Consider the following 14,309-nt stretch of genomic DNA (forward strand, 5'->3'; position numbering starts at 1 on the left):
TTAGAACTTGATGGCAGCAACGCATATCAAAAAGTTGGGACAGGGGCTACAAAAGGCTGGAAAAGTAAGTGATACTAATAAAAAAACAGCCCGAGGAGCAATTTGCAACTAACACACATGACTGGATACTGAACTGTGTCTAAAACTTGTGGAACAAGTTCAGAAAAATGTTCCTCAACTTAAATTTGCGAAGACTTTGCATATCCCATCATCTACAGTACATAATATCATCAAAGGATTCAGAGAGTCTGGAGAAATCCCTGTACACAAGGGACTAGGCCGACGGTCAATTTTGGATGCTCGTGATCTTCGGTCGCTCAGGCAGCACTGCATTAAAAACAGGCATGATTCTGTACTAGAAATCACTGCATTGGTTCAGAAACACTTCCAGAAATCACTATCTGTGAACACAGTTCGTTGTGCAATCCACAAACGCAAGTTAAAGCTATATCATGCAAAGAAGAATCCAGAAACGCCGCCGTCTTCTCTGGGCCAAAGCTCATTAAAAATGGACTGAGGCTAAATGGAAACTGTTCTGTGGCCAGATGGATCAGAATTTAAAATTCCTTTTGAATTTTAGATGTTTACAGACTGTTGTTAAAAGGAGAGGGGAAGCTACAAAATAGTAGACACGGCCCTGTCCCAACTTTTTTGAGATGTGTTGCTGCCATCAAGTTCTAAATGAGTTACTGTTTTTCATGAAATGGAAAAATGTCTCACTTTCAACATCTGATATGTGTTCTGTGTTCTATTGTGAATAAAATATGGGTCTTTGCGATTTGCAAATCAATGCATTCTGTTTTTATTTACATTTGTTTACATTTTACACAGCACCCCAACCTTTTTGGAACTGGGGTTGTAGATTGTAACATAATCTTCGTAAATATCTAAAGTCTCATTTCTTAATTGTTTTCAGACGGTTTATTTTACTGTTAGAATGGTTCATACGTGACATTGCGCTGTGCTGCTTTGGGGAAACCAGACCCACTTATGTCCAGTTGTCTGTGACCTCTTTCTGGACATGGAGGGTAAAAAGGTGTAGGGGCCAAGCACCTACACCAAGGCCATGCAGAAATGTTTAAAGGTCCTTATCAGGCGTGAGGTTGGTAGGACCGTGTGTGTGTGTGTTTATGTGAGAGTGAGAGAGAGTGTGTGACATTCCGACAGTGGGTCATGCGTTTTTCTCCTCACAAAAGAAACAGACTCCATTCAGCCTGCACTAATCCAGATGGAAAAGTCAAAGAGCAGAAAGTCCACAGGCCCAACCTCATTTCATCACTTTCATCGCCACCAAAGGAGAGAGGGAGACAGGGGAAAAAAAAAAAGGTGGGGGGGCAGAAGGAGTAGCTCAGAAAATGACCAACATCGGCGCTTCTCGAGCTCGGCCGCCACACCGTTATCTGTTTAATTCATCCCGCCAATCTAGGCTGTCTTTTCCCCCGCTAAATTGCCCTTTGACACGCATGCCTTCCTGCGCATAATCCACCACCTCCAGGGCAGAATTAAAAAACGGCGTGAATGGGAGCGAACCTCGAAATAAAATGTCAATGCCGCCAGACTGATTTGACTCCAAATCGAACCGCCGCGGTCTGACACAGGATGTAGTATTTTTTTGGAGGGTGTTGGGGGGGTGTAGGGTGAAGGAAACGTGTCCAGATGAAAGAAGGTGTCAGAGAAGCACTGAATTCTCTGAAGAGAGAGGGGGGTGAAGGGGGGGAATCTAAATTGCGAGCGGAAATGACTTTGGAAACGGATGGAGAGGCTGTGAGAAAAGACGAGTGTCAGGCCGGCCGTCTTTCATTTTTCGATATGAAAGTTTTTTTTTTGCGTGTGAAAGGCAGCACGTATCACGAGGAGACCGAATTTTCAGTGCTGAGTTATTCTGTCACAAACTCGGAGGAATTTTTGAACATATGGCTGCTGAGAAGCTTGAACTTCTAGTATTGAAGCTTTTGAACTCGACCTTTGTCTGGTTGAACTTTTATTACTACAGTTTTTCCTCTCCTAATCCTGCTCAGAACTTGCGCTGGGGCACTGCCCTACCACTCACCACAAGCAAATATATCACTATTAAATACACTGATCAGGCATAACATTCTGACCACCTCCTTGTTTCTACGCTCATTGTCCATTTTATCAGCTCCACTTACTATATAGGTGCACTTTGTAGTTCTACAGTTACAGACTGTAGTCCATCTGTTTCTCTGATACTTTGTTAGCCCCCTTTTACCCTGTTCTTCAGTGGTCAGGACCCCCATGGACCCTCACAGAGCAGGTACTATTTGGGTGGTGGATCAGATGAGTCTGAAAAGTGAATGCCAGTTTGTAAATCATATTTATAACTTCTAGAAGGTGTAATCATTGTCTCTGTTTGTGCTGCTGGGAGGTGGTCACGGCACCTTTTTTGGATTCCAGACTCTCCATTCGGTGCACCAATCGAGTGGCTGTTGCTAGGCAACATTAACAGATTAGGCAAAAAAAATCCAATTCCTGGTGGTATCATTGGACTCTGACCCATTTGCACTAGCGTATGGATGCAAGTGGATCAGTGTTTTATTTACAATGTAAAATGTTTTTGCACGTGTCAGCAGAAAACTGTTGAAGAAAAAAAAAACGCTAACATAGTTGCTTAATGTGCTGTTGGTCCTCGTAGTGCTGCCAAAATAGCTCCAGCCCGCCGAAGCAAGGACACTACAAGACCTCTGACAGTGCACTGTGGTATTTGGCACCAAGACATTGGTTGTGAGATTGAGCCACTGTAGATTGGACTTGCTGTTCTAGCAGATCCCACTAATACTTGATCAGATTGAGATCTCAGGAATTTGGAGGCCAAGGCAACACCTCAAACTTTTTGTCATGTTCCTCAAACCATTCCTGCACAGCGTGTGCAGTGTGGTGGGGTGCACTGCCATCGGAGATACCATTTTCATGAAGGGGTCCACAGCAATATTTAGGTTGGTGGCACAGAAAATGCCCAGACCTAGAATTTCCCAGCAGACCATTCCCCAGAACATTTCCTCCACTAGCATGTCTTCTTCCCACAGCATATCCTGGTGCCATTACTCCCCCAGGTAAACAGAGCACATGTACCTGGCTGTCCACGTGATGTAAAAGAAAACCAAGAATCCCTCTTCCATTGCTCCAAGGTCCGGTTTGGATGCCCGTGTGCGCGTTCTAGGCGTTTTCAGTGGATAGGGGTTAGCATGGGCACTCTGACCGGTCTGCGGCCACGCAGTCCCTGTGGAGCAGGGTGTGATGCGCTGTGTGTTGTGACTCATTTTTCGTTTAAACATCACTAAAAATTTCTGTGACCTTTGTAACTGTAGCCCTTCTGTCGGTTTGGACCAGATGTTTACCGTCTAATACAGGGGTCCAATAAGCTGTTCTGCCCCTTAACTCAAACATCTGATCCAGCCAGTCAGGGACTTGGAAAGAGGTTGATACGCTGGAGCAGGTGTGCCAAATTGTGGTTGGAACTAGACCAAGGTTGGAGACCACTAGTCTACTATATCCCAGACCTTGACGTGTGCCATTGTTACAGGAAAATCAATGAGCCTCGTTTACTAGGTGTTATTAAGAAGAAATTTCTTCTCAAAACCCACTTACTTTACTGACTTTTACCAGTGTTTTCTTATTTGGGATTTATTCCTAGGTAAGAACAGAATCTACACACACTCGAGCACAAATTAGAGAACAGTTCTGCCGTTTAGGAAGATTTTTGAAGTGGCAAAAATCTGATTTTTGCCCTAATGTGACACAGATCTGATGTTTTCAGGGCTGTGTGGACACAAATCTGATCTTTTCAAATCCGACCTGAACCACTTTCATATGTGGTCCTAGATCGGATACGTATCCGATTTGTGGCCATGCGACCTTAATGTGACGCTCAGATCGGAATTCATGTGCTTTTCTTCCACTGCGTGTGCGCCATCATTCAGCGTTACCATGGCAGCAGCGCCGAACTCGTTCTGCTCGTTAGTCTGTTTGCTGATGATGCACGTGATTGACATGACGTTACTGAGTAGGACGTGATCATGAGGGTCATTTCAGGACGCTGGTTCATCACATTAATGACAAATTTGAGTCACTTACCTAAACGAGTGTGAACCATCGAGTCAGAGAGATCGGATTGAGCAATGAGGCTTGTAATGTGAACGTAGCCATAATGTTTTAGCTTATCGGTGTGTATGAAAATTAAACCAGCTTTACCGCTCATGAGACTTTAGTCCCTTTTCATATTTCGGTACATTATGTTCTGCGTGTGTTTCAAAACGTTTGATTTATTGCTAGGAAAACGGTGGAATCTTATGTAGAAACCGGAACAGTTTGCTGCTGTAGAATCTGTCGATATGGAAATTGAGGGAAATGCCTTATGATTGTGGTATCCTCAGGAAAACGCTGCAGATCGTTCTGCCAGTAAAAAAAAAAAAAAATACTTCCTAAAATTGACATTGATTGGCTGAATAAAAGACTGAACTGCTGCTGTTTGAGGGAGGTTCTTCAGAATTCAGCAGCCCCCATTTCCTAAAATGAAAACTCCTCAAATCTACACAGTGTATATGAGATATTTATCATTCGAAACAGCAGATGTGGAAAGGCGACGAGTTTGCATACATGCAGTTTGAATGTAATCCTGCTCTTAATCACCTTATACCTACAATCTGATTAGTCATTCTTAACTGTAATAGAAACCCCTACGTTTTTTATGTCCTGATTACGTAACGACTTTACGTGTATTGCTTTATCTGTTTACGCCACTCTGAATAAGAGCAATGCTAACTTAAAATGGCGAGCAGATTCAGCAGTTCTGTGATTTGTGATGAATCTCTATTGTTCATGTCTCTCTCTTGTAAATGTAGGCCAGGCTGCTGTGTGTGTTTGTGTGTACACACTTGTGCCTCTGTGTGTATGTGTGTAATTATTGATTGGGCTCTGTAGGCTGAGACTAGCCAATTCATGGCACCAGTGAGCTGAGACCGATGGGGCCTCTTGAGTTACAAAACCACCACCCCCCCCCGAACACTCCTCCACCACCCCCCGTCGTAATGCCCCTCTTATTCACCCTCCTTAACCACACAACCTCCTCTCCTACAGTGGAGCTGCTCTTCCAGAGGTGGCACAGTGGGGGGGGGTTCATCATTCTAGAAACAGGACTATCAGAATATTCTAACTCATCTCACTCATCTCTGCGGCACTTTGGCCTGGAAGGTCCCCAGTTTGACATGCCTGGTTCAAGAGGTTTACCCTGTCAGTTCTTACAGTCTAAGACAAGTGTGAGACAATCGTGAAGTTAAGAAAATATTTAAGAACTATTTTTTTCCCCCAAGAATACCACCTGTTCTGACAGTTCTTCTAATAATTTATTTTAGTGTTTTTTCTCAAGTATGTAGTTTAGTTTGGGTGGGGGGGTGGTTGGTATGGGCTTAGTTGGTTTGGGGGATTTGGGATGGCTTATTCGGTTAATTCTTGGGAATAACCAACAAAATCTGTGCATGTATCTTGTCTCAGCTTTGTAAGCCTTTTCCTTCTTTCATACTCAATAAACAGAATGGTCAAAAAACAAAAAGTATGTAGTTTAGAAAAAAAGGCACATTTACGAAGATTTTCTTTCTTTAGATACTTTTGTGAATTCAGTACCTCTTCCTTTCACATTAGCCAGCTAGCAGAAACAAAGAAAAGAAAAATCTCATCATCATCATCAGGTATACACCATAAAGTGCTTGTAGATTTTGAAATGTTCTTCCTAACTTCAAGATACATCATCGGAAGGGGGTATTTAAAGTCTTTAAACTAGAAAATGATGCTCTCCAGACTGTCGTGCCACCACTGGAGGATGAGTAGGCATGTTTTCAACACATATACTGATGGGTACTTTTTTTATTTTAGCTAGGGTCCAGGGTCGGCAGCAGGATTAAATTATTAGGTAAAAATAAAATCATCCTTTACAGTAAAATAGAGCTCTGCTGATCATTCAACACAGTTTTAACAATAAATGGTCTTAAACGCTGGAGTTAATGTAGAACTGCTAATTCACCCTTTAACCCTGAAGGTTGGCATGTGGACTGCTGGTCACCATAGCAACACAGACTTGCCTAGCTAGTAGCTAACCAAACGGAAAAGAGAGAGATTTAAGATGAACATTGATCATTTGGAGACAAATGGACTAATTTGCGTTTATAATCACTCCAGCTGGTTTCCTGATACGTTTAATCTGCAACGAGAAACTGACAAACACTAAAATGTCATGAAGTCAGTTTCTCATTCTCCAGCTTCTTGTTTAAATTGTCCAGTTCTACCTTAAATGGTGCAGCAGTTGCATTCTGGCACCTCAGGCCCCATTTAAGGTGGAACAGGAAAATTCAAACAAGAAGCTGGTGAATGAGAAGCGACTTCAGCCTCGTAAAAAGTCGAATGTTGAGAGACATTTTACAAGAAATTATTCTACTTTTGAGGAAAAGTTTCCTGCTGGAGATGTGAGAAAAGCAGCTATAGCTGAGCTGAAGCTTAAAACACAGCAAAGTAATGTTGCAATTTCATTTATATTTTTAGCCTATACTAGCACATCAGCACATACTGAGACGTATTTACAGCCAAGATGGTGAATTTTAGACATAAAATGTGGCTCCCAAGGTGGTTAGATTTTTGTTGAAAGGACAAAATGGCTCTTCTTTACATTTGGCTTGTGACCCCTGGGCTAGTGACTCATCTCAAATAGACTTTATTGTGCTTTGTGACACTACATAGTTTACCATTATCTATGATCTAAAATGAACAGTAAGTACATCAGCAAGCCTAAAAGGCAATTATTGATAAGCGCAAAGATCTCCGTCTCCTCATGATAACCGCAAGATCTGTTATGTCTTTATTAGACTGTCATTGTCTCACGTATTCTATTCATTCCTCCTGACCTCATTTCAGACAAGCCAACACAACTGAAGCAATGGTTTGGTGAAAAATGTATGTAATTTCTCTTTTACCCCACATGTGGTGGATCAACCAGGTATTTAGTATGGCTAAAACTGTAGTAGCAGTGGGAGGCCTGAATTTGAATGTTAATACATAATAATAAGTCATCTATAGGTTACAGTGAATCTAAACTTCCAGCAAAGAGCACCTTTAGCTTCGAGCTTTGCAGTGGGGACAGCCTGATTAACCTTTGCCAACCCTGGCTGGACGAACGCTTCTATTTCGACATCACTTTAAGCATCCTAAACTAGGATTAAGCGTCGTTTCTGAGGCTTTTGTTCATGGCTCATAAATGAGCTGTCATTGTGCAACATTAGGCCTTACAGGGAGAAGTCATTTACCGCTTCATGCTCACATTCTAATTGTTCAGTTAATGCAGTCCATCATCAGCACAGGCTCATTCACATGAACATGCGGCATCCTGACTGCGACGCGCTGTAGTGCTGAATGCAATCTAATCTCAGCATGCGATCTCCTATAAACACACAGCTGTTTATTTTTAAATAAGCAAACACGCCCGTTTTGTCTCTTTGTGTTCTCAGCTTGGTTGTGTTTATTTGTTTAAGCTCTGTCGATTAAGATAGCGAGTTTAAAATACATCTCACTTCAGCTGCAAGCATGCCTGCACTCAGCTGCGCTGTGTGTGTTTTTCAGGTACACACACCTGGTGCCCACCCTGCAGATGATGCAGCTGTCTGCGGCTGCGGGGGTGAGTCGTCTTCTCCTCATCCTGGGCCTTCTGCAGCCCACCCTCAGAGGAGATGACGTCTCCGAAGAGGTCATTCAGCGGCAGGTAAAGTTAAACCTTATGATCCGTCTACGCTCCGTCCACAGATGTGTTCTGTTGTAGCTGATGTTGAAAGGTTAGAAAAGCTTTATAGCTTTTAGGCAAAAGTCCCGATTCATCATAATAGGAATGGAAAGGAGTGTTGCTTATTCCAAATTATATTTATTTTGCATGCGTGTGAAAAGTTACATTGATTGGATAGATCAGATGCAGTTTTCTCTCATATAATCAAGGTTTTTGAGGGTAAACAGTCGTATGCAAATGTTTGACCACCTCTGACAAGTTGTCAAAATGTACAAATGTAAAAAAAAGTAAAAATAAGGATATCCTGCACAGAGAACACACTAGAATATGGCCTTTTTCTGCACATTTTGGTGCATAATTGCTGTTTATTTGAAAAGTTTAACATATTGGGGAAAAAAATACCCTTTGAACAGGCCACCTTTTAATTTCCTATATCCTGTGTCGCTGTCGGAAGAAAACCTTGTTTCTCCAAAATGATAACTTTACAGGAAAAAGAAAAAACATACTTTACTTTTAATGCAAGTAATTTCTTTTGGTCTATTCCTAATAAAATTTACACACAATGTAAAGAGCAACAGCTCTGGAGGTTAGGGAACCAGCCCTGTGACCGGAAGGTCGCCCCTCGATCCCCTGAACTGATAGTACGTGACTAAAGGCACCTGACCTGCAGCTGCTCCACTGGGCTTCCCACCACTCTGGGCAAGTGTGCTCACTGCCCCCTAGTGTATGTGTTCACTAGTGTGTGTGGGTGTCGCACTCCTCTGTGTGCAGGCACAGTTGGCCAATGGTTCTGAACTGAACTGAACAAATGAAACACACGAGCATGTTAGCAGCACCTCTTATTAGGCAGAGTTGCAACAATAACACTATTTGCTCTTTATGGAGCAAAAAGGCTTTTAAAATTCATAACCAAAACATCGGCATAAGAGAGGCGAAAGTAAGAGACAACTGGCTGTTTAGTACAATGAGTTATGATGATGGTGTTTTTGTAGAGGTGTAGCAGCAGCATTCAGATACAGCGGGAGGGCACCTACCTGACTCAGACTATTTACGCCATAAAACTGCAACACAGATCGGACAAAATGAACCCAATAAATTGGCTGATTCTGATCTCGGACTGTTCTGTTCTCCAGAGACAGTATGTTGACTCTAGCTATATCAGTAAAGCTTCAAGTCTTTAAGTCCCCAACAGGGCTGGGCAGTAAGGCTACGTTCACATTACAAGCCTCGTTGCTCAAATCCGATCTCTCTGACTCGTTTCACACTCGTTTAGATAAGTGATTCAAATCTGTCATTAATGTGATGAACCGGTGTCCCTGAAATGACCCTCATGAGCTCATCCTACTCAGTAACGTCACGTGAATGAATCACGTTCATCATCAGCACAAACTAACGAGCAGAACGAGCTTCGCTGAGAAGATCATTAACTCTGATCAGCTCTCAGCTTCATTATTAGAGCGAGACGAAGGAGAAAAAGGTGAGATGAGCTGCTTTTCCATCGTTTACAGGCTTTAACTTCTGTTCGGCGTCACATTAAGGTTGCATGGCCACAAATCGGATACGTATCAGATCTAGGACCACATATGAAAGTGTCTCAGGTCAGATTTAAAAAGATCAGATTTGTGTCTACACAGCCCTGAAAACATCAGATCTGAGTCACATTAGGGCTAAAAATCGGATTTGTGCCACTTCAGCCTGGTAATGTGAACGTAGACTCAGACAATATAATCGGACATCAGTGATGATTGAATTACATTATTGAACTCCATGATGATGTTTCATAGGCGATACTTGCTGTTGTGCACTATACGCCAACTGGCCACTTTATTAAGTACGCCTACCTTGTATGCGCACCTGTATGGTAAGTGGAGCTGGGAAAGTGGACAATGAGTGTGGATACTAGTAGTTGTACTTAATGAATGGTGTGGTTTCACATTAGACTGGGGGATTAGATGGGATTTTTGGCAGCAGCCTGAAAAGCCAGTTCAGCAATAGTTTCTACAAAAGAACGCATTCGTAGATGAATAAGTAAATTGGAGTAGTGAGTTCTAAGAGAGCGGCTCTTGGCCTGAAAGAGCTGAGGTTTCAAACCTTTAAGGTTTTTAAGGTGACATTGATTACGTCAACTCCAGTGTGTATAGAGGTACCCCATTCAAAATCCACTGCAGTTGTGTGCAGAAGTTTGACAGTCAAATATGAAGTTTTGTTCTTTTTCTAAGTGAAAATAAGTGAACACTTTCTCTACAGTGAACACACTTAAATATGGTACTTTTCCAGCAAATTTCAGTGCACAGTTTACAACATTAACATGGGGGGAATCTTAAATCTTAAATTCAGCAAATAAACAATAATTGTGTGTTAAAATGTGCAGAAGTTTGTTCGTTTCACTTAGAAAATCAACATGTAATTTGACCGAGGGCGCCCACACTTTTGCATACGACTGCATATTATGGTTGAACACACTATTGACAAGCAATGAAAAACGAGGCAAATAGAGTTTGACATGAGTTTAAAGGGGATTAAATATCTCCAGACTAGACTCCTGTCATGTTTACTGCAAATGAAGTCGCCACTTTGTCCTTTTAAACACTGCACAGGTCAGTGTCCAGCAGCAGCCTCCTGGACTGGTACTGGTAGTTTGTCCAGCTCTATACACACATGGCAAAATCTTGTATATTGAAATTGAGCAAAAACAAAATCTGGCGGAGATTTGGATGACTGGCCACTTGGGTTCAGACTAAACCTCTAAGCCAGGGTTCCTCAGATTCGGTGATGTCCAGCACTATTTGGTGATTTCTATTCTCAAACACTTCCACCAAACCTGGCAATGAACAAGGTGTGTTTGAGCAGGAAAACTGTGCTGGACACCAGCTCTCTGGTTAATCCTCATGATGATCGGATTCAGTTACATTTCTTGAGGAGCACCATGAAATCTCAGATCCATTCAGTTGTTTCAGGACTACTTTTTAAAGTAGACGATATAGTAAGTATAGACAATAAAAGCAGTGCGCCAAGCTTTTTTATTTTGGCTGGAAAATCAGCACTCGCTTTATTGAACATTGTTATAATCGAATAGAAACTATTCGTGCATCACAGTCCAATCTAAACTCTCTAAAATGTTATCATTCCATCTCAAAAAGCTTCGACTGTTCCCTGTTTTTCTCTGACAAAGCAGCTCATCTGAGAAAATGTTTTGACAAACTTTGTCTTATAAACGAGCTGCTCTGACCTGCTTAGTTCTTCTTCACCTTCCCTCAAGTTTAAATGCTCACTTGACTGAAGACTGTCAGACTGTCCAGATTTGTGCGTTCAGTGATGCACCAGGAGATGCACCTGATTCATACTAGAGAGCAGGAGCTGTAATGCATTGTCTGTCCTTGCTGTTCACCAAAGCGTCCACATGGTGGTGCTGTAGTGTAAATTATCGTGAAAAGCAAGCGGGGGCGGTTGGTGCTGCGCTGAAACGATGTCTGGAGCACAGCGAGAGAAACAGTTTAAAGAAGAGCAGCCGTCAAACTAAGCTTAACAACTTTCTTCTGATGCGGCCGCGGCCGGATCCTATTTGGGTCCCTTTTTTTTCCCCCTTTTCCTCCAGACGTCTTCAGACAGGGTCTCGCAGGTCGAGATGCGAAACGCACTCGCCCGTGGTCAAGGTAGGCGGCTGTTCTCCGCTCTAGTTCCACCCAATTTCATGCAAGTTAACGTGTGGCCAGGAATATGCAAATCGCTTATTAGATTTTTTTGTGCAGCCTCCTCGAGCTCTGAAAAGGCTGCTGATTCCTATTTGCAACATGAATCGAAAGTTGACCCGAGTAATGGAGAGGAATGATTTAGGAGAAATGTTTTTTCCTCTTAAAGAGGTTAAAAATAATTAATGCAGGAGCAGCCGCACTACCAGTGACCGAAGGTTTTTATTTTATTTTTTTTTATTTATTTATTTTTTAAAAACATCCATCACGTTGGCTCTATCAGTCTAAACACACTCACACCAATTTGAAGGCCTCTGTCTCTTTTGTTTAGGAATGATAACGAGCTCACGGCAGAAGTAATGCTAATTAATGCTCTGACTCTTGTAAACAAAACAAATAAACAAGACAAAAAGTGCGGAAGAAGTTTTGCCACAGCGACGGCGGGGAAGACGGGGCTGAAGCCTGGGCCGGAGTTGAACCTGGTATGTGCTGCGAACTGTGTTGCAGTGAATCAATTTCATGTACATAGTCGGTACAGCCTGGATCTGTGTCGGCTCGGCATGTTGGACGTCAGAAATACGTCAAATCATATTGGAGAAGAATTAAAAACGCTCGGGCTGCCGGTGCCGAGACGTTGCTTACGGAGCGCTCGCGCTCGCCTTCTCTGCATGAGAAAGAAAAAGCAATCGAATAGCAGTTAATGGTTACATGGGCCTTTTGTGTACTGACGAGAGGCTGCTCGTGGCCCTTGAAATGCCTGTCGACTTTTTAATTTGACTGCACTGTCTCCCTGGATTGGGGCAATTGTTCTTCACAAGTGGGAGTGCGCCCTGCTTCAATTCACTCCACTGTGGACTCCTCTCTTTCAAAAGCCTCTGTGTAAAAGGTTGAGGGGAGCCGTAGCGCGACGTGTCAGTCTGAGCTATCTTTAATCCCGTCAGCGTGACAGGATCACTGAACATCAATATTAGGGTGGTTTGGATTTATTGATTACTCGATTTAGGAAAGAAATCAACTAAAATTGACGTTTTTGAAGAATAAGCACTTTGCATGATGATGCATATTTTAAATTGTCATACGACAGGAAGAAACAGCCTGACGTTTTTAGATTTTTTTAGTCTTTTTGTACGAAAATTGGTAGATTATATTATTGGTAATATATCGCTGTTGTTGGTACAAAACCTCGTATCTCCAAAATGACAATTTTACAGGAGAAGGAAAAAAACGACTTTACTTTTAATGTAAGTCAGTGGAACCAGAATTTTTTCCAAGTCATGTTGGGCCGTTTCTTTTGGTCCATCCTTCATGAAATTTACACACAATGTAAAGAGCAACAGGCATTTTCAAAATATGCCAAAAGCTGAAAAATGGCAAAAATGGAGATACAAGGTTTTCTTCCAACAACAGCGATAATTAATAGTGACAGCTAGATGTGCTGATATTTGATAACATGGTATATCATGATATTCAGCACACAGACAATGAAATACTGTCAGTGTATTGTTGGTAAACAAGTGACAGTTTCACCAGTGACGTTGTCCACTAGGACTGTTTAAAAGCAAAAATCCCATAAACGAATGAAGACTGAAGGAATGCTGTGTAGGGCTGGGCAGTATGACAGTATTTATCGTGGTTATCATGATAAATTACAGAACAATACGTCACAATACGCTTTTCTGAGTCATGGATATCATCAGCGCTTCCCAACTACATGTTTCATTACAAAAAGAGCATAATTAGTCCTGTTTGATTGGATTTAATGCAGCACAGTGTGAGTTTTTGATTTTGCACTACTTGGTCTGTTGCAGTTAATCAGACCTCAGAAAAAATAAATACTGTGAATATCGTTAAAACGCCATGAACTATTGTGATTACATCTTATTGCTAACCTCAAAGTACTATAATGGTATTTTTTCAGAACATAGAACCACCACCAGGATCTTACATACAGAACACTACATGTATGTTTGTCGTATATTATGCATGATTGTTTTTTCATAAACCATGATAGAAGGTTAGGTAGTTGTTGCAATATTGAACTTTTATATCAGCACATGATTATTGACAGCCCTATCAAATATGTCACTATGGATAGGGGTCTCTCTCTCTCGCTCCTTTTTTTTGGGTAGTCCCCCTTAGTTACATAGAACTGCTTAAAGTGTTAATAAATCATGTGGGAGCACTGCATTGGCACCAGGGTTAGGGTTAGGACTAGGACCAGGGATAATAAATGAATAAAGTTAATTGTCTATGAAACTGCAATAGATAATTAATGAAATGCAAGTTAAAGGTAAGGTGGGAATCGATACGTTTTCCAGTATTTTCAAATGTTTTTTTTTAGCTTAACTTTCATTAGATTTATTAAAATATCTTTGCTGATATTATTCATAACAGTGAGAATACTAGCTTATTATGAATTATGCAGCCTTTACCAAGAGAAGTGCATAAGTAGACGTACCACATTCATTATTGATCATTGGGAAAGAAAAGTCACCCGATACAAACAAGAAACAAGTCGCTGCTGTCAGAGCAAAACCATGTATCTCCAAAATGGTAATTTTACAGGAGAAGGAAAAAAACATGCTTTACTTCTAATGTAAGTCAATGGAACCAGAATTTTTACCACATAATTTTGGGTCATTTATTTTGGTCCATTCATCATGAAATTTACACACAATGTAAAGGGAAACAGGTATTTTCAAAATAAGATAAAAACTGAAAAAATGTCAAAACGTCTAAAATGGAGATACGAGGTTTTCTTCTGACAGCAGTGAAGTATTTCTGTCTGTGAAGTTAAAGCAGGCTGGTAGTATTTAGTCATCTGATGTTGTAATGATCATTTC

The 14,309-nt window shown here is 41.5% G+C and overlaps 1 protein-coding gene across 1 annotated transcript in view; it reads left to right on the forward strand.

Annotated features, from left to right (window-relative positions):
- Nucleotides 1-14,309, forward strand: part of si:dkey-122a22.2 — a 54,888-nt gene that overhangs the window by 39,687 nt on the left and 892 nt on the right. Inside the window, exon 8 of the mRNA XM_036558338.1 lies at nt 7,621-7,759. Coding sequence (XP_036414231.1) covers nt 7,621-7,759 — 139 coding nt within the window. The remainder of the gene's footprint in view (nt 1-7,620; nt 7,760-14,309) is intronic.

The sequence above is a fragment of the Colossoma macropomum genome, unplaced genomic scaffold (genome assembly GCF_904425465.1).
Source record: "Colossoma macropomum unplaced genomic scaffold, Colossoma_macropomum, whole genome shotgun sequence".
Lineage (NCBI taxonomy): Eukaryota > Metazoa > Chordata > Actinopteri > Characiformes > Serrasalmidae > Colossoma > Colossoma macropomum.